At 38.8% G+C, this 27,925-nt stretch overlaps 1 protein-coding gene across 1 annotated transcript; it reads right to left on the minus strand.

The window, feature by feature from the left end:
* Nucleotides 1-1,655: 1,655 nt before the first annotated feature.
* On the minus strand, nt 1,656-27,615 carry LOC310924027 (putative N-acetylated-alpha-linked acidic dipeptidase). The gene is made up of 19 exons (XM_083885041.1): nt 27,481-27,615; nt 26,074-26,182; nt 22,924-23,110; nt 22,035-22,136; nt 20,374-20,499; nt 18,306-18,492; nt 17,081-17,174; nt 15,646-15,744; nt 13,897-13,982; nt 12,784-12,903; nt 11,367-11,449; nt 11,030-11,093; nt 10,443-10,510; nt 8,419-8,510; nt 7,543-7,633; nt 6,494-6,758; nt 5,601-5,682; nt 4,226-4,318; nt 1,656-3,248 (listed from the first exon to the last, which is right to left on the minus strand). Exons 1-19 carry the CDS (start codon nt 27,596-27,598, stop codon nt 3,059-3,061), a joined length of 2,256 nt encoding a protein of 751 aa, XP_083741167.1. The 5' UTR covers nt 27,599-27,615; the 3' UTR covers nt 1,656-3,058.
* Between the last annotated feature and the right edge of the window lie 310 nt (nt 27,616-27,925).

Below are 27,925 nucleotides of genomic sequence, written 5' to 3' on the forward strand. Positions count from 1 at the left end.
TAGTAAAGCCAGTAATGCTACATGAAACACAGAATGAATGCCAAGGCTTGTAAACTGTAGGTTGTAGCTGCTCAGTATCTGGGCCCTAAAGCTTAATATCTGCAGCAAGAAAGATACACTACTGTTGTGCTGCTTGACCTGCTGTCTGACTAAAGGCTGAACTTGTGACCTGAGAAACTAAGGGACCCTGATCTATGGGAAAGACAGCTCTGGCAGGAAAAATGGCAACAGGGGAATGCTCAACTGCAATTTCAACTGCAAATCAGTAGCTTCCTACTGATTCTGTCAGTTGCACAGTCCCCTGAACTCTCTCATGGCCTCTGCAGCCTTTCTAGATTAAAACAGTAGTAGATGTTGATTCTTTGAGTCAGAGTCTCTCTTATATTGAGCTTCAGGAGACCATTTTCAAATTCCAACTAAAAGTTTATATTGCTGGCAGCTGACAAGTGCAGCTTGTACACTTTGACCATTTCTTCTACAAGAGGAAGTACTCAGCAAGACCGAGAGAGTAAAGGACTATTCACACTGAACACAGGGACTGTTGCAGTTCACCTTAAGGCCATTCCTCCTTATCCTATCACACATGTCCTTATAAAAGTCCCTCTCCAGCTTTCTTTATGGCCTTTAGGTACTGGAAGGTGCTCTGAGGTCTTCATGGAGTCTTTTTTTCTCCAGGCTGAACAGCCCCAGCTCTCTCAGTCTGTCTTCACAGCAGAGGTGCTCCAGACCTGTGATTGAATGGTTCTCTAGATTCCTTACAACAGGCCTTTCTTACACGGGAGCCCAAGAGCTGGATGCAGCACTACACGTGGGGTCTCATGAGAGCAGAGCAGAGCAGAGCAGAGCAGAGGGATGGAATCCTCTTTCTCAACCTGATGGTCACACTTCTCTGGGTAAAGTCCAGGATGCAACTGGCTTTCTGGACCACAAGTGCGCTTTGCCAGCTCACACTGAGCTTCTCATCCACGAACACCTGCAAGACTTTCTCCTTAGGGTCAGTCTCAATCCATTCTCTGCCCAGCCTGGATTTGTGCTTGGAATTTCCCTGACCCAGGTGCAGCACCTGGCACTCAGCCCTGTTAAGTATCATGAGTTCCACACAAGCCTATGTCTCCAGCTTGTAGCCAACGGGAGAGAAAAAATTTCTGCTCTTGTATCCTGTTCCCTGCAATGATTAGTGAACAGGCAACAGATTTTTTAAATGGCTGTTGCTGGTAGTTTAAGAGTGTAACTACTTCTGTATTTTGTGTAGTCCTGGGCCAGGACATTGGATATTATCTGCTAATTATTGCCAAAAAGGGCCCTAATTAAACTTAAATGAAACAATGCTATGTTTAGGCCAGAGATTAAAAAATTATGTCTTCTAGACTGAAATAAAAGGTTCCTGAAGCAGCATACAGGTCACATAGGGGAAGATCTCCACAATTTTGGAGTTTGGCACTTCCGTTCATCCTCCTCAGCAATAGAAAAATACTGTTATTGCATCCACCTGGTCAACAGGACCTGTCTGTTGCTGCCCCTCTCTACATGGTGGATTTGGCTTATCATTGTCCCAATTGCTGCAGACAAAATCATTTAGGATAACTTAACTAAATTAACCTGGCTATTTTTTTTCAGAGTTGGATTATAGACAGTCATAATGAATTCTCCATGTGTGAAAGTGGGGCAGTGGAACACACAGCAGTGACAACACAGAGTCAGCAATGTCTCCTGTCAGCACTGGATTTGGGGGAAGACATCTCCATTATTTTACTCCAATCAGTTTCATAAAAATGTAAAAATAACTAGGCAATAACTAGGGGTATAAGAGCATTTCCCACTATCTGGTAAACTAGACTATTTTATCAGAAAGACAAACAATTAAGCAAAATATTGACTTAATTATAGTAACTTGTCTAAAAGGTTTTAATGAGAAGTGCAGAAATATTTACGATAAATGAAGCCTCATAGAAAAAAAAAAAAAATAAAAAACATGCCATGGTACTGAAAACCATCAGATCACAGGACAGTAGTTCAAGACATGATAGAGGCCTCAGTTAACATGGCACATCAAATCACACAAAATATTAGCTGTACAAGAGGTTTATAATAATCCAGTGGCAAAATTTCAGATGAAGAGATCTGATTTTGAGTCTTCTCTGTCTGACCTTGGTTGTCCCATGGTCCATCACAAGAGTAAGCAGCACATGATAATCAGACATATAGACTCTACAAAAATGGCAATATTCTGGTATCCTGTCAAACTAAGGACATGATGAATTTTCTTTGCTTCTGTCTTCATATTAAAAACACCTCTACAGGGACAAGGCATAGCAAGGGCAGATTTTGGTTAAAAGAATAACAATAGGGTCTTCATCTTGAAAGACATTTTGTGAGATGACTCTATGTCTAACAAGATGCATTGCCTTGTTTTTATTCCAGTGACTAAAAGCTTCTTGCTTAAATTTATTTGCAAACAGCTGCAAGGCTTAGCATGTGAGGAAAAGAATGTCATGGATGAGTATTCTGGGCTGGCTGCCCAAAACTTGTTACCATTATTATACATGCTGCACACAGTATGTGACAGTTTTCCCATATCCATATCCATCTCAGTCTTTGTGGAAAAAGAGGGCTGAGAGGTCTCTCTTGAGGTAAAATTATGTAAACTCAGGGTAAATAACAAAAAGGCACCAACAAAATTAGTTACTGATAAAAACATGACATGAATTCTGTTTTCCTGAAGAACTATGGAGATCCCTATAATAATCAAGCTAGAAAAATTCAAAAATGAAAATAAATCCAGTGATTACCAATTCCTAAAATACAATGCTGAGAGAAAACCTGGAACATTATCAGTCTCAATTCAGAAGACATCTAAATCCTGAGCTCTCAGAATGGAGTACATTACTTTGTTAGCATTACTAAATGAATTCCACTTGGGTATATTATTTGCAAAGGCCAAGATTTTTTTGATTTTTTGTTCCTTGTCATAATCTTCCTAATGTTTTCAAATGCTCCATTTTTAAGGCTTCTGCAAACCATCACATTTAGTCTTCATTGACGACTATATTGTTCATATTTATGCTACTTCTTTCAGTGTTTCTGCTGCTGCCTGCACAGTGAAGGCTGCAATGGAAATCTGCCTCTTCACTTCTTCCCAGGCTTCATGTTGATCAGCTTTGCTTTCGATATCAAACATGGCATCATAGATTCCTGGGAAGGATTCTCCTGCATATTTGTTGTGGCTGCTTGGAGCAAAGATAACATGTCTGTAGGGAAGTTGAGGGAAAAAAATAACAATATTATGCATTAGGAATATAAAACATACTATTTTATGTTTTCTAAACCAACTGTAAACACTTGACACTGAAGATGTAAATAAATAAGATTATTGCAACAATAGTAGCTAAAGTCTATGAAACAAGAAAATAACATAAGCTACATTATGCCATATGAATTCCACAGCCTTATAGCTACTTGAGATAAAGTTAACTAAAATATTTTCCTTTCTCTCAGCTTAGATGAAATGAAAAGATTTTCAAAAAGCCAATTTTTTTTTCTCACAGATATATACAGTCTCCAACAGAAACAGGGATGCTTTGATGTAGGAAAGACTTTTAACAAGACACTCTTCTCAACAGATTTTTAACCATGATCTATGAGAGGTACAAAGATTGCAGATCTAAATTTCTCCTTCTGAACTTAGTTTTTACTGGAGAGATTACTGTAGAAGGACCAAAAAACTGGACTTGATTCACTGCCTCTTAAATAAGATTTGCTTCTTGAACTGGATGAGAGGACCACTGAACTCCTTCCCTGCTGTTTCAGTACTGCCCTCCACACTACATTTGCTAGCATGGCTGTGCTCTTAAAATTGATCAAATTGTAGGTACTTCAATTACATATTATTTCACTTTCAAATAATAAGAACAACTTCCCGAAGTTTCTACAATTAAAATTATTTAGAATTACTCCAGGGCTAAACTTTTACATCTATTTAGAAGCATAATCAAACCAAGAGAAATAATCTGAATAGGCCTCCAATAAGACTCTTCCTCATTCTGCAGAGTGTATCACACTGAAGTGTTCCCCAATGTCATTTCCCCTTTTCAGTCTTATTCCTCCTGTCTCATGGACTTTTGCTGTGTTGAATAAAATCATTATAACTCCATTTAGAGACTGCTAAATTTTAAAGGAATTTTCATAGACTACTGCAGGAGGAGAGTGAAAAGTAAACCTTTCTCACCTGTAGAACGGCCTGCCAGGTAATCCAAGAGGGTCGATGAAAGCCCTTTCTAGAAACATGAGCTGATCATTTAGTGATCTGACAGCAAGCAGGCTAAAATAATAATAATAAAAAAGGGAATATGTTGAATATGTTAACTGCAGTGTGTTTGACCTATTCTTATCCCAGCATACACATCTGGATTTATGAAGGACACTAGATCTGTGATGTTGAATTTTAAGTGTAGCCCACAAAAGATAGCCCACGTCAGCTAACCTGCATAGCAGAATTATGCTGATCTGTGCTGTGACAGAGTCTGGTTCATAACTGGAAAGTCTCTTACAGCTGTTTTTAAAGCCAAGTGATAGTGTCAAAAGACAGCATTATGGGTATTTTCTCTCATCTTATTCCTTTATTTCCTCTTCATGAGGATGCTTAAGCAGACCATTCTCTTCTTTTGTACAACAGTTTTCTAAGGACCCTCTTTTCCTGAAAGCCAGCCAGCCACAAATTACCTCAATAAAATTGCATTTGCTTTTATGTAAAACAACAACACATCAGAAAAAGCAACCCTGTGATGTTAAAATCCCCTTTTGAGCCATCAGAGAATTGTGTTTTTCTGATGGTAGATTTTAAATTCCCTAGAGCAGAGACCATCTGTGCCTGTGTGCTTTTAATAGCCCTGCACATACTATTGATGCTTAACAAATAAAAGACCTGTGATGAGGTTATACAGAATATATGTGGGCTTGGTGGTTTACATCCAAAGTAACTTGTAGACCTTCAAAGGCATTCACCAATAAAAATGTTAAAATTTATATCACAATAAAGCTGGAGTAAGTCTACTACCATTAAGGAATTTTTTTTCAAGTTTACAGTGCTGTAAACAGAAACTGAAACTGGTTGGTTGAATTAAGGCATAGATTTAGGCCATCCATCAATAAACCCATTTTGAAAATGTCACATACATGTCATATGTCATAAATGTCATCTTTTGCATAAGAGATTACTGTTAACTCCTTTATCTGAAAGTTGCTGCCATTAAAAAGATGGCTTTTATCCTCAGTTAGTGTTCCATAAGGGTAAGCATATGGCTAAATTAAATTCTTCCCAAGAAATGGAACATACATATATGTATATACAAAAGGAAGTTTGGCATGTCATTCTGGGCATGGCCTACAAAGAATAAATTAAGCATTAAGTCAAGTGCAAACTAGGCCTTTTGGCATAGGTGGTGAATAGAATTTCTTGAAAGCTCATCAAAAAGCTTGCCACAACTACAGCTTTTTTATTACTTCTTTTTTCTATTAAATGTTAGCAAGTGAAGACTAAGCCCTCTTGAGCTCAGAGGACTACATGGAGTATTTGACTGGAAGAAAAAAAGAGTTGAACTTACTTATTGGTATCTATTTGTTGCAGTCTCTCATGAAAGCTCTCAGCAACTTCTGTAAAATTCTTCACAGCTGAAAACAGAGCATCTGGAGGGAGCAGGAGGAAAGTATTTAACTTCAGATTCTGAAGATATCATTTAACAAATCAAATTCTTTAATTAAAACTTTATCTTCCCCCGTGATCATGATTGTGAACTGTTAAAAGTCTTGCTGAAGGAAATGAAGATGACCCCATATTCCTACATTAAAAATTATGTAATTCTGTGTGAAAACATCTCTTAGAAACAATAGCAATAAGTATTGTTGTGAATATTGTTTACTATTTGCTACTTGAAGGATGCATAGAAATATCAAAAAACCAGACTGTTCAGGTAGGTCTGAGATTTTATAAATCCCAGCAACCTGTGTTTTACAGCTATGTCCCTCCACACAGAGTTTTGAGAAAGACTGAGAACATGTGTGTGTGTACGTGTGTACATACATGCACATGTACCCGATATTGGCCATTAGCAGCCAAATCCCAAAATGAATATTCTATATTGTTGCTAATTAAAAAAAGGTTTCTCAGGCACAGAATTATCCAACACCATAAACTCCAAAACAGTGTGATTTTTTTTTTAAGGAAACATGACAATGATGCATTGTCAATACTGGCCAATCATACACAGATCAAAGCACACACAACTGTAAGTGTTAACTCTATTTGGCAGTGGCTAGTCCCCACACAGGCATGCTAGTGACAAAATACTCCCATTTCAAATTAAGGGAGAGTATTGCTCTTGTTCTATTTGCTGCTCATACAGCACAAGGTAAACACCAGGTTGTGACTAAGGCATCCATTAATATAAGGCACTGTTAGCATTAACAGAGGAGGAATGTGATCAAAGACTGTACGTACCAAAGGATACATTGTATGTTGCCAGCTCCTCTTCGTGATTCCTTGACAAATTATAGATGATGTGAGCATAGTTACTCACAGCTGATGCATAATCTCTACAGTCAAAAGGAAGCACAACAGAGTTGGCCAATTCGAACACCAGCCCTCCCCGTACCTGAGCTACTGCCAGATGATTCTTGAAAGTGGGATCATAAAACTGTTCCACAATTTCATAGGTTTCATAGACACTGTGGTAAACTGGATAGCTGCTGTATTTTTCTACGTTCTGAAACAAAGGAAACCAAGCCAAAACAAAACCATTATTCAGCTATGTCTATTTCTATTTTTGAAAACCTTTGCTGTGGGATTCAAGACATGCTAAGTTTTAGAGTTCAGGTCACACTAATCCTATGTAGCCACTATAGACAGTCAAAGGAAAACAACTGGTGGCTCTCTTAGACATTACCCTATGATGAGATAAATGGTCATTTGGAGAAATCTCTCTCCACTGATCATGTACACAGCCTTAAGAAGGTAGCTAAGCACAGACACATAACTCTCTGTTGACCAAATCCAGGTGAAATTGTACTTCTCTTGCTTGGATTTAATAATCATTTGTGTCCTTGGATATTTCTTCTTTTTCAGAGGAAAGGACCACATTGAATAGTTTGCTCTTTGAATATTTTTCAGTTAATCTGTCATAGTGTGCTCCAGAGTCCAACCCATATTTTCAAGAAAACATGAACTATTTTGAATTCAAAGCTTCGTAAAGTGTTACAAATCGTTCAAAAGCCACCATAAGCTACTCAGAAGCCTTCATCAGCCACAGGTAATTTTGAGCACATCCATTACCCTGAGCAAAAGTCCTTTTGTCTAAGTGACAACAAGTTGATCATTCTTATTTATTATATATTTGTGTTGAGGTAGCTCATACAGTTGTGGTAATTAGACACCACTCTGATACACTGAACTGTACTATCCTAAAAAGCTGGAAATCTCAATGGTTCCTTTACAAGTGGTGTTATTCAGGCAGTTACAAGGGAGATCAAACTACAAAGACACAGACTTACCCAATTTTTACTGTAACGTGCTCTGCCTGAAGCGATTCCAAGACGTTGAAAAAATGCTTCAAAGTCATTGCCAGAACCTAGTTTATTTATTCTTTAAACAAGAAAGAGGAAAATGCCTTGAGTGACAATACTTAAGGTATAATTTTAGTTTGCTTCCAAGCATACCATGGCAGTTATTTATTCAGCAGTCAGTCATTATACACTGCATAGTCTTTTCTCAATGTGCTCTTTTTTGTCAATACACCATGAACTCCCTCTGACCCCTGCATTACCTTCACCTCATCAGTTGAATTTTCATAAGAGCAAAGTCACCCTTCTCAGGGTCAGAGATATCCAGTTCTCAAGAGGGGAATGCACCTCACTGTCTTTTTACCACTGACAAGAACCAATGACCTTCCTCCTGCTGAACTTCCACTATCCTGAGCTCTCAACTCAGAGGAATCACAGCAGTACCAGCATGGCTTCATGGAATAAAATCATTTTGAGATTCTGTAGAAATCTCTTGGTAAATTTGAAGGACAGTGTTGTAAAATCCTGCCTGGTGTGCTCCCCAGTCACCTAAACTCAGAGGCCTTCCAGAAGACTGGGAAAAATGCAAAGGAAAGCTGTTGAGTTAACACCTTGTGTAATTGCCTCTACAAACTAAATGAACACATTTCATATATAAAGCCTCTTGTTCATCTGCAAAGGCAGGTTCACAAACCTGTTGTACAATAGTGTATAGATTGCAATCATTACAAACCTGGAATTTATACCAGGTGAGAATCACACCATTTCTCTTCAGGATTCAGGTTTTCATATGAGTATTCTTTAAAACACACACTCTAGAAGTTACAATCATGTTTGGTATGTCATTTGTTTTCTTTTGTCACTGACCTGGGGACCTCTTTATATTCACTTGATGGATTTTTTTCATACCAGCTCTCATAAAGAGATTTTCCTTCAAACCCCTCATCAGGACTCGGTATCTAGAAAAAAGACAAAGGGCAAAATTTTAAATGTTACCAAGCAACAAGTCAACAACCTGTCATTACACCAAGCCTATGACTTAGAGTAATGAGTAAGTCTCATTAAGCCTCTCAACCTTTCTCCATTTCCATTTTAACATTTCAAATGCACAGCATTTTCCAGAAGAATAGTTTATTTCCTAAAAAAATAGGCCAATTTAGATGGAAGAAAACACAAGGAAAGCAAAACATTTCAAATTCTGATATTTCTTTATGAGATTTTCAGCCATTTAATTTAAATATTCAAAAGAGAATAAACATTTTGCTTTACTTTGGCAGAAAATTTCAACTTTGTCTTAGTTTAATTCAAAAATGTTTTTACCCTGTTTCAGTTCCCAAAAAATATGTTTATGGATGCAGAAGCAACCTTAAAAGGGCAAGGTGCACAGTACCTGGTGTTTATGTCATCATAATTGCTAGAGAGTTATACAAATCACAATCATTCTAATGCTCATTCCTACCACTGACTAATTTGCAGGTAACTGAGCATCTTAAACACTGTGGATGTTTCTTCATCTCTCCTTTATATTGGTGGACTGCTGAGGTTTTATTATTTTGAATCTATTAAAGATTATTAATAGATATTCCATTATTAATCTATCCATCTTTTATCTAAGAATAAGTCCACAACAGGAATCAAATTAAAACTAATTTGTTTGGGTTTTGTCCATGGAACAGAACTATGAGCATGAAACCTTTTTACCACACATTAACTATGGATCACATGGGACATGCTTCCTCATCAGCATTCTCTTCAGACATCAGCTACCAACAAGCTGTGGTTAAATGCATTCATCAGCCTTTGCTTCCCAACTCGAGGAAGGGTTACACAAGCATTTTTTACTGGTATTTAGGCCAAGATTTTAATGATGGCTCTTGGTGTCCAAACTGAGACTGCTGACCTGATTTCCTGACAGTTCTGAACATCTTCATTTAGCAGAGGTTACCATGGGAACTGCAGGTGATCAACTCTTCTTGAGTTCAGGACAGAAGTCTCTTTATCCAGGTACCCACTTTTAACAGAGCTACATTTTATTTGCCGTCTTTTAATTGCCAGAAAATTATTATACTGATTTACTGTTTTTCCTTTACTTTTGCACCAGTCTAGTGCCAGCTTCCAAGAGATAATAAATTATCAAATGACTGACTGAATATATAAAGCAGATAAAGGCAGATAAAGTAAATTCACAGAATATACACAGTAGTTGAATGTACATTACATCAGCATCTAAAACATATGCAAAAACTAATTAAATGTTCACTGTTTAATACAGTTAAACAGAAAAAAAACCCCTCAGAAATAAAATGCCAGCCTCTAAGACCCACTCCCAAAGCAAGGGACATCTTACATCTAAGATGGTGTGGCTATTTCCTGAGAAAGGTCCCTACCTCTCAATTTTGTGTGCCACACAGGTGTGTGAGAGCATCATGGTCAGAGAAAAAGAATAACTAACAGGGTACACTGAAGCTGAGCCTGTCAAAACCTGTCACATCACACAAAAACAATACGGTAGTCACCCTAATTTCTTCCCCTGCCTAAAGGGAATCAGAGTCTCCTACTACCATGGGCATTTTAGTAGAAGATCTGGGTAGCCAGGTACATGCTTGTTTCTGTCCTCTGGTTCACAGAATACTTTTATGCTTTAGTTTTTAGAAGGAATGCTTTCACAGGAGGAATGGAAAAATCTCCTAATCCTGAATAGTTAATAATTTAATGGTATAAGCTGGGAATCCCCTTATATATCCTGGGAAAAAGCTCCAGTTCCTTAGCTATTGACCTAAAAGAGGTACTGCAGTCAGCAAAGAAAGATCTGACACCACATTTTTATAGACAGAGTCCCATCAAGTAATTGAGCAGCAAACATACTGGCTAAAAATTCCAAGTGATGTTACCTTTTTAGTCAGACTGTAAACCAGACTGTACATCAGTGGTGTGCAATCCACTCGCAGTGTGTAGTTTCCTGAAAAAACATGAAAAACTATTTATTTGAAGAAGAAAGTTCCCTCAGCTGAAACTTCATGCCCTCTAAAGAGAAAAGGACTAGGGAGCTACACTCTTTATGAGAAGCAAGCTGAGAAGATTCTTCCTATGATCTTCTCAGTGCACTTCATTGGTTAGGATGAATTAGAGCCCAGCTTTGGAAGCAAGTCTTAAGAGCTTTCTTACATCCCCATGATTATTATGCACATTATAAGAGAAGAAGCTGACTCTAAAGAGAGGCCACAGAACCCAAGGCACAATACTTCTTGTCTTTCTTTGACCTCCCAAACAGTGTAGCTACTGTAAATAACTTTTCCTCTGAAATAACACAAATGTCTGAAGGATACTTTATGATTCCAAGCCATGGTTTCTCCCCATATTCATTTCTGAATTAATGGAACAAAAATTATCACACTGAAGGCCTCATGAATCTCCAAGACAAAATCCCTCCCAGTCATACCATCACTATTCCTGTAAAACACAAGTCATATCCATGTACCTTCAACAGAAGAATCTGCATTTATATAAGCCACTCCTCGTGCTTGCAATACTTTGGCATTTTCCTATGAGAGAGAAAAAAAGGAAGAAAATGCTGATAAACTCTTTTTTCCCTCAGAACTATCTTCCCATTCACAAAAGAAACAACTGTTTCAGAGAAGGATATCATATACTGCAAGGAGCTAGAGATTCTTGGTAGTTCAAAAGGAAACTCGAGGGAGAGATAGAACTCGTGTCAAAGGAAAAGAGGTAGGGAGAGAAGAAGTGTTTCTTTCTAGTGCAGACTTCTCAGAGAGCAGCCACCATGCAAATTTCTTTTTGAACACTCTTGGATTTACCTCAGCCCACTCTGTTGATCCTAACAAGCCAAATTCCTCTGCATCCCAGCTCGCAAATAGCACTGTTCTCCTTGGTCTCCATCCTGAAATGAAAGACCATAAAGTTGTACTACAAAAATAAAGGCTGCTTGTTACATGACTCATGTGAAAACACATTCCATTTCTGGGGGGCTCCTCTTTTACCATGATCTGTGGGGAAAGAGATATACATAAGACTTCAGTAATTTTATCTAATAATGATTTGCTATTGTAGCAATCTTGCCTCTATTTCAATATGGGGCCAATTAATGTATTTCATCTCTCCTTTAAATGCAAGAAAATTTTCTAGAATCTAAAACTCTGATCAAGGAAAAGTAACGTGCTGTGCACAAACTCTTGAAAGAAGACTTTTCTGATCCTCTTGCTCTCTTCAGTTTAGTATACATTGTATTTCAGTATCTATTCTGACAGAGAAGTGGCATATTTTCATATTTATTATAGAACTTCTTTGACCCGTCTTTCAAATTCTGGATTTCAAAACCCAAGCAATTCCCTGTAACTTTGACAAATCACCTTCAAAAGAAAACATTTTCGCTTGAAGTCTTTCATTCAATTTAAACTCAGGCCAAATAGAACAGGGTCTATTGCCCTGATGCTGTATCTCAGCCCAAAGTTTTCTTCGAAGCTATTAGAACCTTTTCATTTTTACTCCCTTTCTTTTCTAACTTTTATTTTTTTTTTCCCATCTGCATTCCAGAGAGCTTCCCCTGATATTCAGTTACTGGGAAGAAATGGAAATAAAACTAAAAGTCAATAGGTTTTATGTGTAAAAGGCAGGCAAATAACACTTCTCTAGCATAGTATTTATGTTAGAGCTTCACCCCACGGGATGTCAGATAGGGAGACAGAATTTGCTCTGACAGCAACAGAAACTTGGTGCAGTTGACAGTTGTTCCTCTATTCTAATGCAAGTAGGCATGAGGTATTTTTAACCATTACCTCCTACCACGTTTGTACAGCTCATTCTCAGCGTTACATTGACATCCTTCACTTATTCTTGAGTATGCCTAGGAGCCATAGACAAGTGCTGAGAAGGCTCTCACTGTGGCCCTGATGAAGCCTTTATCAGTCCACCACTGTGTTAATATTATAACACCACTGACATATCCAGTCTGACCAGACTCAAATACAGACTAGTCAATTGTACCTAAAGGTCCTGTTTAGTTCAGCCTCCCCTATTTTGGTTTGTTTTCCTCTAGGTGTACTTTCTCTTGAGCAGAAGTACTTCACATACAGCAAGGTGCACAGCAGTGTGTTTATGCAAGACATCATTGAGATACACATTTTTCATTTCAAGCATATGTTTAGATCTCACAGAAATCAATGGGCACTGCTGGGAGCAGCTACTTTCATGTGCTTTATTCTTTCATTACATTACCTTTCTTTTTCAGTTTTCCAAAGCTCCTCACAATCTCGTGAACCACAGCTGCCCCACTCTGAGGATCAATGCCACCAAATACCCATGAGTCACGGTGGCCCCCCAGGATGACATATCTGTCTAGAGAAATTATTTTGGAAGTTTACTTAGGATACTTTTTTCCCAACACAGAGATGTTAACTTGAAGTAATTTCTAATTTTCCATGTACGTATCAAGCAACAGATATCAATAGTTTATAATATACATGACAGAAAGGAAAAAAAAGTTTTACTGTTCCGAAGACATTTTTTCTGTATTTTCAGTCAGTGTTGAAGAACTTGTCAAAGCTAGTAACTAGATCCCACAAGACTTACAACCTCAAATCCCATGTTGTTAGTTCTATTATTAAATACACTACAGGTTTCCTCTAAAGATAGAAGCATTTTTCCATACTTCATAATAGTGTGTTTCATGGTGAAGCTGATCCACTAATTATATCTGTACAGCACAGAAATTCACAACATTGTGAATTCAAGTGCTGAATGCCATCTTTCTCTGGATATATATAATCAATCACAAAAAGAGTTGTCCAAATCATGACAGAGATATGATTATTGAGATAAAATTCAGACTAGTTCTCTGTGTTACTATAATATGGTTAACAGTTGTGTTTTAGGCAAAAGGAAAGTGCTGCAATTAGAAGGTAAATGACATTATCATCATTCTAGGGATGTCTATATATCTAGTTTTTTTAGAGTATAAAATTGCACTGGTTACAAGAGAATGTAAGATAGGCAAAAAGTCAATAATGGTAGATATAGTGTCTTCCAATGGAACGTAAAATCCATTCCCATGTTTCTTAGGGGAGAATATCCACTTAAAAATATTCTTTCAATTGCAAAGTTACTTGCCTGAAGACAAATAATTCCATCTTAGTTATGACCCCCTTGAAAATCAGCATTTGCAGTGAAAGTGCTGACATACCCTGAAGCATATGAAAGCCGGTGCAAATACCATTTCAAAGATCATGCAATATATGAAAAAGAAAGAGAAAAGTATATTTCTCATGTCCCCCTTGTAACCATATAGAAGTCACTGCTCACTCAGATTATGATAAAGGCAAATGGTTTTACCTGGTTCCACTGCACCTCTGATGGTACCAATCACATTGTAAATCCTTCTTACTTCGTTGTTGCTATGAATGTGCATTTTCACCTTTCTAGTGTATCGGGAAGAAAATACAAAGAGAGAATCCACCAAATTAGACATCCAAACAACTTGGCACCTTTCAAAAGTGTACAATACAAATGACAATGAAAGCATTTTGACCAAATTTATCTCCTATTAAACCAAAGTAAATCTGAAAATATTACAGTGTCGTTTTTTTCCAGATTCATACATGCATGAATGAGAACAGCATTTAGCCCTTGACAGATGTGTAATATTGCTGATGTCAGTAAGATTAATACAGATAACAGGATGAGAATTCCAAAGATCTTTTGCTAGCAGCTAGTTTTTAAATTTGAAATAGTGAAAGAAAAATGGAAAGCATCTAATGTTAAAAATAACAATAGTTCTAATCTTCTGCAGTATGGAGCAAATCAGAACTGACTCCATGTCACAGTTTCATCCCAGTCAGCAACTAAGCCCCACACAGCCACTCACTCCCCCAACAGGAGCAAGAGAATCTGGAGGGTAAAAGGTAGAAAACTCATGAGTTGACATAAAGACAATTTTATACATAAAGCAAAAGCCAAGAAAACAAGCAGAGCAAAACTGTTCAACCATCTCCAAAAGGGCAGAGCCCACTCACATGTAATGGTGACTTGGGAATGCAAACACCATTACTCCAGACGTCTTCCCTTTCCTCCTTCCTTCCCCCACTTTATGTATTGAGCATGCTGTCAGATGGTCTGCAGTATCCCTCCCAGCTGGGATCACCTCTCCTGGCTGTGTCTCCTCCCAGCTTCCCATGCACCCCCCACTCTCTCAACAGTGTGGCAGACCAAAAAGCAGAAAAAGCCTTGGTTCTGTGTGAGCCCTGCTCAGCAATAACAAAAATATTTCTATATTATCAAGCCTGTGTTCAGCACAAATCCAAAGCACAGCCTCATACCAGTCACTGTGAAGAAAATCAACCCTACTCTAGCCAAAACAAGAACATTCCAGCATAGTCCATATTACTGCAGCACCTCAGGCAGCAGAAAATCGGATAATCTGAGCTGCATCAAGAGCTTTTTCTACAACATCAAGAGTTGTTTATCTGTACCACAGCTGAAGGTGTAACAACTCTGCCCCAAGAGTTCATATAAAGTTCAGTATGAACAATTACATGAAGTTAGTTCACATGAAGTTGGTACATTGTACTCAGGCAACATTGAAACACACAGATTTTAGTCCTAAACTGTAATTACTAATTCAGTTAAAAACAAACTGAAGCAATAAAATCGACATCGAAGTTCAAGCTCTTTTTCTGGAAAAGCTGAGTGGAAAAACTGCTTATATGAAGCAGCTTTATGTAAGTCAACAGGTAAGACCAGAAGCTGGACTCACTGAATTAAAAAAAAAAAAAAAAAAAAAAAAAAAAAAAAAAAAAAAGTCATTCTCAACCAATAGTTTATCAAAGGACAGATGCTTTTCAAATGAAACTGGTTCAAGACTAGCTGGAAATTAAAGCAAGTAGGTCATATCCATCTAATCAAGATATATTGTACAAATGCTTTGCACTGAGCTTATTTCAGCCAAGGAAATAGCCAAAATCAAAGGAAAGATGTAAATAAACCCAGTTACTAAACCCAGCTACTCTATCTTGGTCAAACTTTATTGGTCTACCTGTTTTTTCCCTGACCTCAAGAACACTCTCCTTAGGGAACAAAACTGACCTTATAGAATAATCTTCTGTAAAACCAGGACCGACGTTGTAAGACACATTCAAATTGCCTTTCCAGCTACTGTAAGGTGGTGCCTGCCCTCCCATATTACTGTTATGGGGAGAAAAAAAAAAATCATTATTAGTTACAGACATCTTACAAGAGCACCAAACAAATGAGAAACCAGAAACCACACTTTGCTAGGTCCCATGCAAAATCCAGTGTTGGTCTTTGTTTTATACAATTTATACTACAAGCTTTGGCAGGAGAATAATCTGAAGTTTTAGCTACACTAATACTAGTAAATTAACACAGAGCAATAATCCTGGGCATAGAGATCAGCTTGGAATGGTCTACAGCTACCTTGGAAGACAGTGTTGGTCGAAAGGTTTTGCATATAAACTGCCTCCTGTAAATGGTCCCTGGAACATTCTACTGCCTTGAACTGCATTTGCATTTGAATTAGCAGGGAGCAACTTGTGCCATTCCAACACTTTAACAGCACAGGCAACAGTTTTGTGGTGCCAGTCCCTGCACACGGTTTAATCTTGTAACATAGACAGCTGATGTGTGTCAAAGATGGCTAAAGGAGAGAAATATGATCAGTCCAAGTCACCCTTTCTTGTTCCATTATCAAAAGTGTCATGTTTTTCCTGTTAACACAACCAGAATTGCAGTAATTCAGTGGATCAAAATCACCCAGACTCATTCCCTTGAAGGAGTTTTATTTTTGACATGAACTTCTGAGATACAAAGAAAGTATGCTGGATGTTCTGGTTCTCAGGAAGCAAAATATATTTATTGTAAATTAAAGCATGTCTTTTATTGTACATACATACTTCAGTCAAGCTTTATTCCACAGAACACTTCAACGTGTCTTAAGACCCTGAGTAAATTGTTTATATAAAAATATGACAGCAGGAACAACAAGATGCTATGACTTCTCAAAACAAAAGTGAAAACAAGGACACAGTAATCTTAAAGGATTTAGGTTTCATTTATAATTATTAAAACCAAGTTCTAGTATTATTTAAAACTTATTGAACAGAAGTGTCTGGCTACATCATATTTATATTGCATTACATCATAGTAATGGCAGTGGATAAAAGAGGGTTTTTTACCTATATCTCTTATGCTTATGAGCAGTTATCCTGATAACTATATAGTTTTATAGTGATAAGTATAGAGTTTTAAAGAAAAGAAAATTTGGAGACATATTAGTCCATATTACAAATGACCTTTCCCAGATAACTCTGCACATATCTCATATATGACAATAGATACCACACTTATCTCCTACAGAGATCCTAATAAGAAACAAATATACTATTTCAACAGGTACAGGACAAGCAGAGTGCAAAAGTCTTTTTACTCTCTTTTCAAATACTCTCATAACTTCCAAAAAATCAATCTAGTAAAAATACCTCATGTTCTCCCATGCACTCACCGCAGTAATGACTCTGCATCATGATAGCCAATAGGATGAACTGGAATTTTTGGGAGACCTACACCACTGGTTTTGTCTAATCGGTACATGTATTCTGAAAGCAAAAGGCAGATATTTTCATGTTTACCAGTCTCAGAAGGAAGCTGTATACTCACAGCACAGTCTTAACACTGGAGTCAAGAATAATCATTTCACTTTCCTGGAAGCTGAGCTGACATTCTCCCAGTAATTTCATTCTTTGGGCTTTATCAACATGTTTTCAGAGAGACACTAATCAAGGTTCTCTCATAGTGTCTGCAGTGATACATTTAAAGATGGCTGGAAATTTTAAGATTATTTGTTCATTTTTTTGTGTTGAAATGCTTTTACAATAAAAATGTTTCTCTTCATGGGAAAGAAGTTCAGACTAAGATACACATAAAGAAGAAGAGCAAAGAAGGAGTCCATAGTGTGATGCTTGGAACATTCAGATGGAAACTAAAAAAATTTGCCACTTGATAAAGAGATGCAGATAAGATCTTATACACTGGACTACTGAATATTCTGGGTTGCTGTTTTTGTGTACAAAGCAAAATCTAGGTTTTGTTCCAACAAAGCTCAAATACAAGTAATTTTTTTTTTCAAATCCTAATCTTCATGACATGGACAAAAGCACATACAGAATAGTTTCCTCCTTAATACAACATTCACAGGGACCCTTTGTGACTGAGGGAGACATGCATTCATCTGTGATATCACTGGCTCTAGCATGAGGAACCAGAAATTTTCTGTCTACTCTGCCATGCTGCTGTTTTAAACATGTATCCCTTTCCAGCACAAGTTCTGCTGCCTGGAGGCAATACTGCCCACCACTTAGGGACTACTTTTCTTGAGGTGATTGCCTCTCTGATATGCTGGCCCAAGTGCTGCCATAAATTGTTCCTCTCGAATTTCAATCAAAATGATCTGGTTTAGTTGCTAAATGAAACAGCTTAGGAACAACTCAAGCAGCTGAGGAAGTCTAAGGTGAAGGTGATGAATACAGATCACACCTCTAGGGATCCCCTAATGTCCTCTAAATTTCTCTCATGTGCCATTTACAGAAGTGCCCTACTGCAGTGAAACTCAAAGCTGCCTCTTTTAGCAACAAAGACTAAGAAAGAATGTGTTGTTATAAGGGAGAAAACATCTTCTGTCCTTTCCTCGTATCAGACCCTTAGAGAATGCCTTCTCTAGAGTCACTCACCTTTTGCAGGATAACCTGGGGTCAGAGGATCCCCTGCCCCATTCAGGTTTAATACATTCCCACGCTGGGCTCCTCCACCTGGAAGGTTCCAGCCATTTGGATAAGGATCTACTCCAAGTGCGCAGTAGTCAGCAGGGTCAGAATACAGAATAAGTCCCTTGGCACCTGCCAATTCAGCATTCTTCACCTGCAAAGCACATCTCCTGTCCCTATCCAGTCCTTTATAGCTTGACACCAGAGTTCAAGGGCAAAAGGAAGTATGAATTACAGTGATTTTTCCCTCAGGGTCCTTTACAGTGCTTGGGATAAGTCAAGGGCCCATAACTTTCTCATAATTTCCTGAAAAAAAATATATGTGCAGATACCAGGTTTTATATGAAAGTGAAAGGTTTGCTGTTGCTTTGACTTTTAGTTAGGAGATAACATCGGTGACACGGAAAACATCCTCCACAGTATTGCTAAATAACCTGAGTTTGCATTCTGTCATTCAGATCAAAACAATCAACTGACTATTGAAATGTGCCTGAAGAGAAAAAAAATGCATCACATTAATGCAACAGTGTCTTTCAGGTAGTCTGGTTCTTGCCTTATTTACCTAAATGATCTCTGAATGTATCTCAAATCCTGGTCTATGCAGGAAGATTATAATTGGAGAGCTTGAAAGTGCCTTTGGCTGCGAACAAGACTAAATCCAGAGAGCCACATTTTAGGCTCATTACGGCAGAAGGACTGACCTGCATGCTGTTTTAAAAGTGTTCTTGTGTGACTTTATTATTGTATAATATATATCATTCTGACATCCCAATCTGGTTTTCTACTAGATATGACAGTGATGGATAGTGACAGAGTGACAACTAATCCTCAACGGTTTTAAATTTGGGCATTTAAACTCAGAAATATCATAGCTTTTTTTCCTTTCCTTTTTTTTTTTTTAAGGAAATACAGTAGTTGCCTTCATCCTCTATCCTATTTTTGCACACCATTAGGAAGTTGAAAAACTTTCAGTACAGTTCTCCAGATTTTATATAGCCTACCAAATTCTTCAGTATATAAGCAGTCATTAGAAATACTATTGTAAGAATGAGGATATCCCTTTGTGTCAGTGAGGACATATAATTTCCAAACCACAGGAAAAACTGCCTCTCTAGATATTAGTAATTCTAAGATATCTGTGTTTCATTTTAAGGAAAGGTTCATAGACGATAATACCTTCTTCAATTTTTAAGTCCTTTCCATTTAGATAGTATCCTTAGGAGTGGTAAACATTTGAGTGAAAATATTATCTGATCCAGAATATGAGTTATATACTACTTTTCACTGGTGAAAATGATATGTACGTAAACCAGTGAGTTATCTATTTAAAAGCTTCACACAAGATTAATCAACAGCATATAATAAGAATTGGCATCCAGTGAATTCAGTGCTTGATACCCTTAGGTAACTGACAAATACAAATTATAATTCGCTTAAATTAGGGTCAAAATAGTTGTTGTATAAAAGCCAAACACTCTTAAAATAGACTGTCTTCTTACATCTCTGTTGAGAAAATAACTTGAGTGTATGCCTGAAGTATGTACAGGATTATGTCCTTTCCTGTTAGGTCATTGAAATCTGGAAAAACTGTGGTTTAAAAATAAATTTATATGACAGGGATGTTGAATAATCAGATGCAGAATTTAAAATAACTTCCATACAGTTATAGTCTCTGACCAGGGTACAGAAATCATTATAAAAAACACAATATAGACATGGCAAAGAACAGCTGAACCAACAGGGAAGAACAATCTAGTTCAGAATTAGTCTATGATACTCTAGTAGTGATATTTTGGAACAATTTATAGAATGCCAATGAATATTAAAATATGGAACATATTCCAACTGACTTACTTTTATCCTAGAAATGCTAAAGAATCATTTTTGAACACAGGTCTGTGAAAACTAAGTTACTCTAAAATCTCCAGAACACATTAGGGAAGCGTTTCATTCTCTAGAAAACATTGAAGGGCAGAACAGTTGAAGTGAGAGTAACACTGAGAAGGACAACAACCTTATTATACACAGGGATTACCTTGTTTCCTCTGAAGATCTTCCCATATCTGGCAATAACAATCTTTCCTGTACAGTTAATCCCCATTTCACGTTCTAATGTGAAGAAGTCCTCGGTGCGGCCGTAATTCACATACACCAACTCACCCTGAGAGAAGGAGGCAGGGCTTCAAACAGTAATGTCAAAGAGCATGTTGAAAGGAGTATGTGATCTACTAAGATAATAATGGTTTTAAACATAAAATTCTTGGCCTGCAAGAACTCAGAAGAACCTTGGCCCTACTGAATATTCCCACTGAGGAGCTTTGTACATACTCCTTCCTGTGCTGTTTGCAGTACAGATCAGACAACAGCTCACTGGAGAATGCTACTGCTAACAGCACTACATAAGTACTTGGAGGTCTTGTCAAACTATTATGTAATAAGGTGAAAATATGCATCAGATTTTGAAAAGACAATCTTGTCTTTTGATATTGTTTTTATTGGAAACAAAGATTTTATATTTAATAAAAATAAAACAATTTCCTAAAGAAGGAAGCTGAAGCTTTTAAAACTTGTTTTCATCATTTTCCATATCTCATCACAAACCAAACAAAGCAGTGATGTTATTACATCTTTCTCTGGTGATAGTTATGATAAAAGGTCAAAACTCATGAATTTTATCTTACACTATGTTCCAAATTTCCCACTGCAATTCTTGGAACACTCAAAGCTCTTATGTCCCAGGGAACAGATTATTGCCTGGTTCTCCAGCTTTCTTTGAGTGTCTGAGGCAAATTAATACAGTATTCCTTTTGTTTTCTGGACTTGAACAGCTTACTAACAAACATCACAAAGTACATGACTCTGATATAATACCAAGCTGTGTGAGTAGAAGCATTAGCATGTTCAAATAAAGCAGAGCCTGGACCAGAGTTCTGTCAACCTAAATTATTCTACATATAGACAGGAAAGATATTGAGAACAACACCAAGAAATTCTAATCTAACAAAATATTAATTGAAACCCCTAATGATCATAGAACAGAAAACTCCTGTTACACAGCCCAGCTCTATCAAAGAAAGTTGATATAATCTGTGTAACAAGACACGAAGGATTAGTGTTAAGTTCAGATCACTGCAATGCCTTTATCGCCAGCTAGAAATGTCAGCAAAAGCTTTTCAAGCATCCTCAGCACTGTGCACCTATACCTGTCAGTGTGAGCCTTGGGCATGCAGCATTTTGAAAAGTGAGACTGTTCATTTGGCTGGGTAAATGTAACCAAGGTGGAAAACAATGGTGCATAGTTACAGAAATAGCTGGGGAAGTTTACAGCAGCTGATATTAAGGATTTATAACTATAGTTTTTAAGGAAAAGAAAAAATAAAACCCAGCTCTGACTCAAACTAGAGGAAAAAATTGAACATAAATATGAATGCTCAATTTGAACATTGCTTCATCACAATAATCACAAGAACATCAGAGCTAGGTCACCCTTCCTACTGGTGATAAGTTGGGTTTTGAACTAAAGCCTAAGGAATTTCATATTATTCTGCATTGCTCTCTGATATTCTGTGCAATGTTACAGTTAACTGTGGTATTCCATCTTTTTCATTTATATTATTTCTATTTCTGTCTCTGCTTCTTTTCCTACTTCTCTTCCTATCTCCATTTCTTTTACTATGTAAAATTCTACTATCTTACCTCAGGCATTCCTTGGGGTGAAAAGGCACTGTAGGGTGGCACTACATCTCTAACAGCCTCATATCCTGGAGGAGGAGGCTCAGACAATGATGTGTTGAAAACCTAATGGGAAAGGAGAAAAGGAATAAGGTACACAAGGCAATAAGGAAAATAAACGCTTTCTATTCACAAGCACATTTGACAAGCATTTGCACTCTAAAGGACTCTGGTTTTAGAATTCTATCTAAGAAGAGGCCAAAGTTTTAGCAAGCACTGGGCATCCTTTTCAGCAGGCATGCTCAATGTGTGAACTTACAAATCCCATCCCCACTCTTCACAGAGAATCCTGCATAAATGATCACAGGGTTCCCTGAAATGGTCTGAGTTCAGCAGATAAGAACAGGATAGATTACAGTGGTAAAAATGCTTGCATTCTGTTCATCTCTGAAGCTTCTACATGCACTTCAGCCAGTATGTAATGATCGCATCCCCCTTGTGATAGCACGTCTTGAGTCCTAAATTCTAATCTCCCAGAAACTGAATTTTGCAGAATCATCAATACTGTGAAATGAATCAATGCAAAGAATGGTGCTGACCAGGCTTTTTTTCCTCTTTCTACATAAGAGAGTAATTTTCAAACAATTGAATTACATGAAGTAATTGTTTTCCATAATTGGTTTTTAATCCATATGTCAGGATGCTGCATGAATCAGGGTAAATATTAGTATTCGTCACACATATATTATGAAACGAAGATGCAAAACATAAAAGCAAACTGGAATCCCTGACTTCCATGAGCTTTGTACCAGGCCCCACACCATTAAGTGAACAAAGGACAGTTTTCCCTCACAGCCTTCCCAGGTGTATGAAAGTGATTTTTTTCCCTGGTTGGAAAAACTGTGTTTTGTACCTCATTGCCATGCTCATCAATTATTGAGATGTAGTTGGGCTTAGTGTCATCAGGGTAAGAGAGCAATACATCATAATGAACCAACTGAACTGAATCCAAACCAAATTTCTCCCACTCAGCTTGGACTTGCTGTGCCAGATGCATATTTTCCTTTGTTCCTGCTAGGTGAGGAAGCTGTGTAAAATTGCTAGAGAAAAGGAAGAAATAAGCAGGGTCAGGCATTGAAGGTCATAATCAGAACTCATCTTAGCCTAGCTGGAAATAAACCTCATAAAGGTGATCAGATATACTTAGGCTAAATAAGGACCAAGACTTCTCTGCATCTACATATTTTTACATTGTACACATAAACTGAGATGAAGGGTTTCAGGCTGTCCTAGCCTGAATCTAGCACAGGTATTTAAATCTTCCTTGCAGCGTGGTTTAGCAAGAATGGTGTGGTGACACCAGCTATGGGGTCTTGTCCTTTCCTTACTCCTTGTCTTCTGAGCTACAGTAAGTCCATGCACTTCTATGCACAGTAAGACCTTATGATTGTGAGATGATTAAAAAACTGAGTGCAATTATTTTTATGTATTCAGTTTAGAAAAGTGCATAATTACTCTGATCCTTCCTTGAATTCCACAATTTATTAATTAATTTTGGCACAAAGACTGGTTTATCTAAAAATTCAGTCCTAGTGTGTCTTGTTGGCAAGAAAAAGAGAATGAGTTTTGAGTACCCTATAAACAAGGAACAGAAAAACTCAACAGTTTGCGACTTAAAAGTCATACCAGCATGAATAACAAACAGTGAGAGAGAGCATAAATAATGAACAGCCCATTGTCTGGAAAAAAAAATAAAAAAATGTCCAGATCATTGTGAAAACCCAGTTGTGAAGCCAGCTGAAAAAACCCTCAGTTGAATGAGGCTGTCATCATGATGTCCTCATTCTATCATATGACCATGCCATTAACAGGCCAAAGAAGCATGTGTGGCACCAGCTGGTGTCAATGAAGGAAATTGTATCTTTGATTATGAAGGGGTGCAAGATTAGGAAAAACTTAAATTCTGGAGCTCAAATAAGACCAAAGTCACGAAAAAAAGCCACTCTGAAAGAACTATACATTGGAATATAATCAGAGTAAGAGTAAGTTTGCTTGTAAGGGATCTACGACAATCATCTAGCCCTACTGCCTGACCAATTCAGGGCTAACCAAGTTAAAGCATGTTTTAAGGGCATTGTCCAAATGTCTCTTGAAGACTGACAAGCTTGGGCCATTGACTACCTCTCTAAGAATGCCTGTTTCAAGTCTGAACATCCTCTTGGTAAAGAAATGCTTCCTCATGTCCAGTCTGAACTTTTTCTGGTGCAGAACTGAACTGCTGAACTATTCCTACACATCCTATCACTGGATACCAGGGAGAAAAAACAAGCACCTCTCTTGCCACATCCCCTCCCTTAGGAAGCTGTAGGGAGCAATGGTGTTGCCCCTCAGCCTCCTTTTCTCCAGACTAGACAAAATCCTTAGCAGCCCAATACTGCTGGATAAAACCACGTTCCTCTGATCATGCCAAAATCTAATACCGTACTAAAAGTCACTGTTATAGTGACAGCATGATCTTCTGGATAACATATGCTTAACCAAGAGCACACTTAGTGTTATTGTGACTGAGAATGTTTTTTTTTCTATAGGAGTTTCAAGTGTTTAAGAATCACATTTTCATTAGAAGTTGATTTATGCAATAACATTTCCCTGTACTACACTCCCATAACTGAACCTTGTGTTTTTCTTTATTCTCTCTTCTAATCTGACTGCCTGTACTAGTAGTTCTGAGCAATGACTAAACATCTGCTGTATTTCACTGCAGGACTGGCCACATGACAGTAAATGAGGTACAAGGCTTTCTGCTTACACAGAGACAGGGAGTTTAGAGGGCAGGAAGTTACTGAGCTGTTTAACTACAGTTGACTTTGCAGGAGCCAAAACACGTGAAGACTCTAAAACCTACTAGATCTTTGGTTATGAATGTGTATGTTATAGTCCAGTACATGACTGCTACGTAGGAGAGTGACCATACTTTCCAGCTAATTTATCTGCAATAGTTCATAGCAAATACACTTAAAATGAAAGTAGTGGGATTGCCACAATCCTATTAACTGAAAATGGTCTCTTAGTAATTTAATTTTGCACAACTCCACGCTATGCAATCAGACTGGGAATATGAGGCAAATCCAACTTTGTTGATTATTCTTACAATGGCTGATGCTCTTTCTTTACACTGAAAGCAAACTCCTATCATTAAACTATGACTTGTGGCCTGTTACTGACTGGAATAAATACAAGATTTTAACAAATCTTAAGAGAAAAATAATCCATTTACAAGATCCCTAAAACAAAGAAATCAAGTACAAGGACTTGCAGTCAAAGCTTCCAAGTTACTAAAATAGAAATACTTATAACAGTGATTAAATTTTAATAGACTTTAAAACATCTATATTTTCATGTTCCATTGAAATGGTTGTGAATTGTTTAAGTCATGACCAACAAGTCAGGAGAGGTGATTCTGCCCCTCTACTCTGCTTCATGACACCCCAGCTACACTGCTGTGCTCAGCTCTGAGACCCAACACAGGAAGGACAAGGACTTGATGGAACAAGTCCCACAGGAGGCCATGGAAATGATCAGAGGGCTGGAGCACCTCTCCTGAGAAGAAAGGCTGAGAGAGTTGGGGCTGTTCAGCCTGGAGAAGGCTCTGAGACCTTATGGCACTTTCCAGTATCTGAAGGGGACTTACAAGAAGGCTCAAGAGGGACCTTTTTCGAGGGCATGCAGAGGATAAGAAGGGATAATGGCTTTAAAGTGAAAAGATGTCAGGTTTAGATTGGCTATTAGGAAAAAATTCTTTATGCTGAGGATGATGAGGCACTGGCATAGGTTTACCAGAGAAGTTGTGGATGTTCCATCCCTGGAAGTGTTCAAGGCCAGGTTGAATAGAGCTCTGAGTAACCTGATCTAGTGGAAGGTGTCCCTGCCCATGGCAGATGGGTTAACACCAGAGGATCTTTAAGGTCCCTTCCAACCAATTCTATGATTCTGTAATCATTTGGCTGGCTCCCACTTGATTTTTTTTTTCTTGTCTGAACTGATTAGTCTACACACTGCTTACTAAAGAAACTGCTTGATGTTTTCTGCTTTCATTTCAGCCATAAATGCTGTCCTCATGTCCTCATGAGTACTCACAGACGTCTTCTCATCTGTAGGTTTTGCAAACCAGCCTGTATAACACATGAAAATACAAAAGTAAAAACAGAGTAATATTCCCATGACATACACCACTTCTTTTTGGTCTCACCACAAGATTTTCAGTGTTTTACATTTTAGAACTGTTTTTATTTCAGCACATATAAGCAGATACAACCTAATGCAGGCTGCAAAGGGATGGGAGTATTAGTCCACAAATGGTAAGAGAACTTATTTGTCTAGGTAGACGTTGAGGGATATAAAATACTATCTTATATATTTTCCTGTAGATGGTAAGGAGACCCATCTATCTTCCTTGAGCACCAGAATGTCATGCTGTCAGTCATATAGCTACCTCAATAATAAGGCAGATGCTTTACAAAAAATGCCCATACACACAGGCACACTTTGTCAGGAACAGATGTATTGTAACTTCTTTCTCACTCTCTGGTCTGTCTGGCTCCTTTCTGGAATCCTTCTCTTTCTGAGCAAGCAATACCAGAGTAAGTGATGAGAGAACAGCTGGCTAGAAAGAGAAGTGTTCCTGACATCTGTTTTTAAGTCAGACTGGACAAGGTCAGTGCATGTACAGAAGCAGCTACATGGGTAGTGTAAATGAGAGAACCAGTGGGTTCAAGAGGGTAACAAGCCGGCACCAGTGAGGCCCTGGTTACTGGCACAGTGAAAGGCTCCACATGAGAGAGGAGTTCAGTCGGGGCTTCCCAATGGCATCAATGCCAAGTACATACCAAAAGGCATTGCCAAGTACAAGTGGCTCTTTTGTTTTCCTTCCTTCTGTAAGCTGCTCAGGATTCATATGTGAAACCAAAAGGAAGGTAGGGAGAGGGAATCTCTTGCTGCAGCAGCCCTCAGTCCTGCCTGCTTGGGACGAGAGCAGGTGAGACACCGAAAACTATCTCTCCTGTCCGTGCCCCTCCAGCCCCTCGTTTACCTTCCTGCCCCTGTGGCTGGTGCTGTTTCAAGGCAGCAGGATCGAGGGGTATGTCTTTTGTCTCCCCACAAACCCAGCGCTCCTTTCTCTTGCCCACAGCATTATTTTACTCCTATTTACTTTAACAAAAAGTAAATAGAAAAAACAAGGCAAAGACACCGAAAACCCTTCTCCCGCGGAGGAGGAGCTGGGTGTCCCAGAGAGGGCCAGGGGCTGCACCCTGATGCCAAGGAGGAGACACGGGGCTGGGACTGGCCGGCCGAGCAGGGACCCCCCTCGGGCACCCCCGGCACAAACTCCCGGGGGCTGGAAACCCGCCCGCTTCTCCCCCACCCCGGCCCTGCAAGCCCCCGATGGAAGGAGGGTTAGTGTGCACTGTACCGATGAGGAACCCGAGGAGGAAGAGCCCCGCCGCTGCTCCCAGGACGACAGCCCAGAAGAGGCCGCTGGCTGCCCTGGGCCCGGCCGGCTCCGAGCGGGCACCCACCGAGCTCCTCATGGTGCGGCCCGGCCGCCTCGCCACCCGCACTGCCCGGGGAGTGAGCGGGCAGGACTCAGCCCTGCCTGAGCCCGGCGGGAACACCCAGATCTGCTCGCCCCGCCCGGCCCGGCCCGGGGTAAGGCCCTCCCGTCGCCCCGCCCGGCCCTGCCCGGCCCCGCCGCCCCGCCCGGGCCCTGCCCGCGTCCCCTCTGCCGGAGCCCGGCTACAGCCTGCCGCCCCGTGTTCACAGAACCACACAGGCTGGAAAAGACCTCTGGGATCGTCCAGCCCAACCTGTGACCAAACACCGGCACATCAGTAAGACCATGGCACCAAGTGCCACGT

The sequence above is a fragment of the Zosterops lateralis genome (assembly GCF_965231275.1).
Source record: "Zosterops lateralis genome assembly, chromosome: 2".
NCBI lineage: Eukaryota > Metazoa > Chordata > Aves > Passeriformes > Zosteropidae > Zosterops > Zosterops lateralis.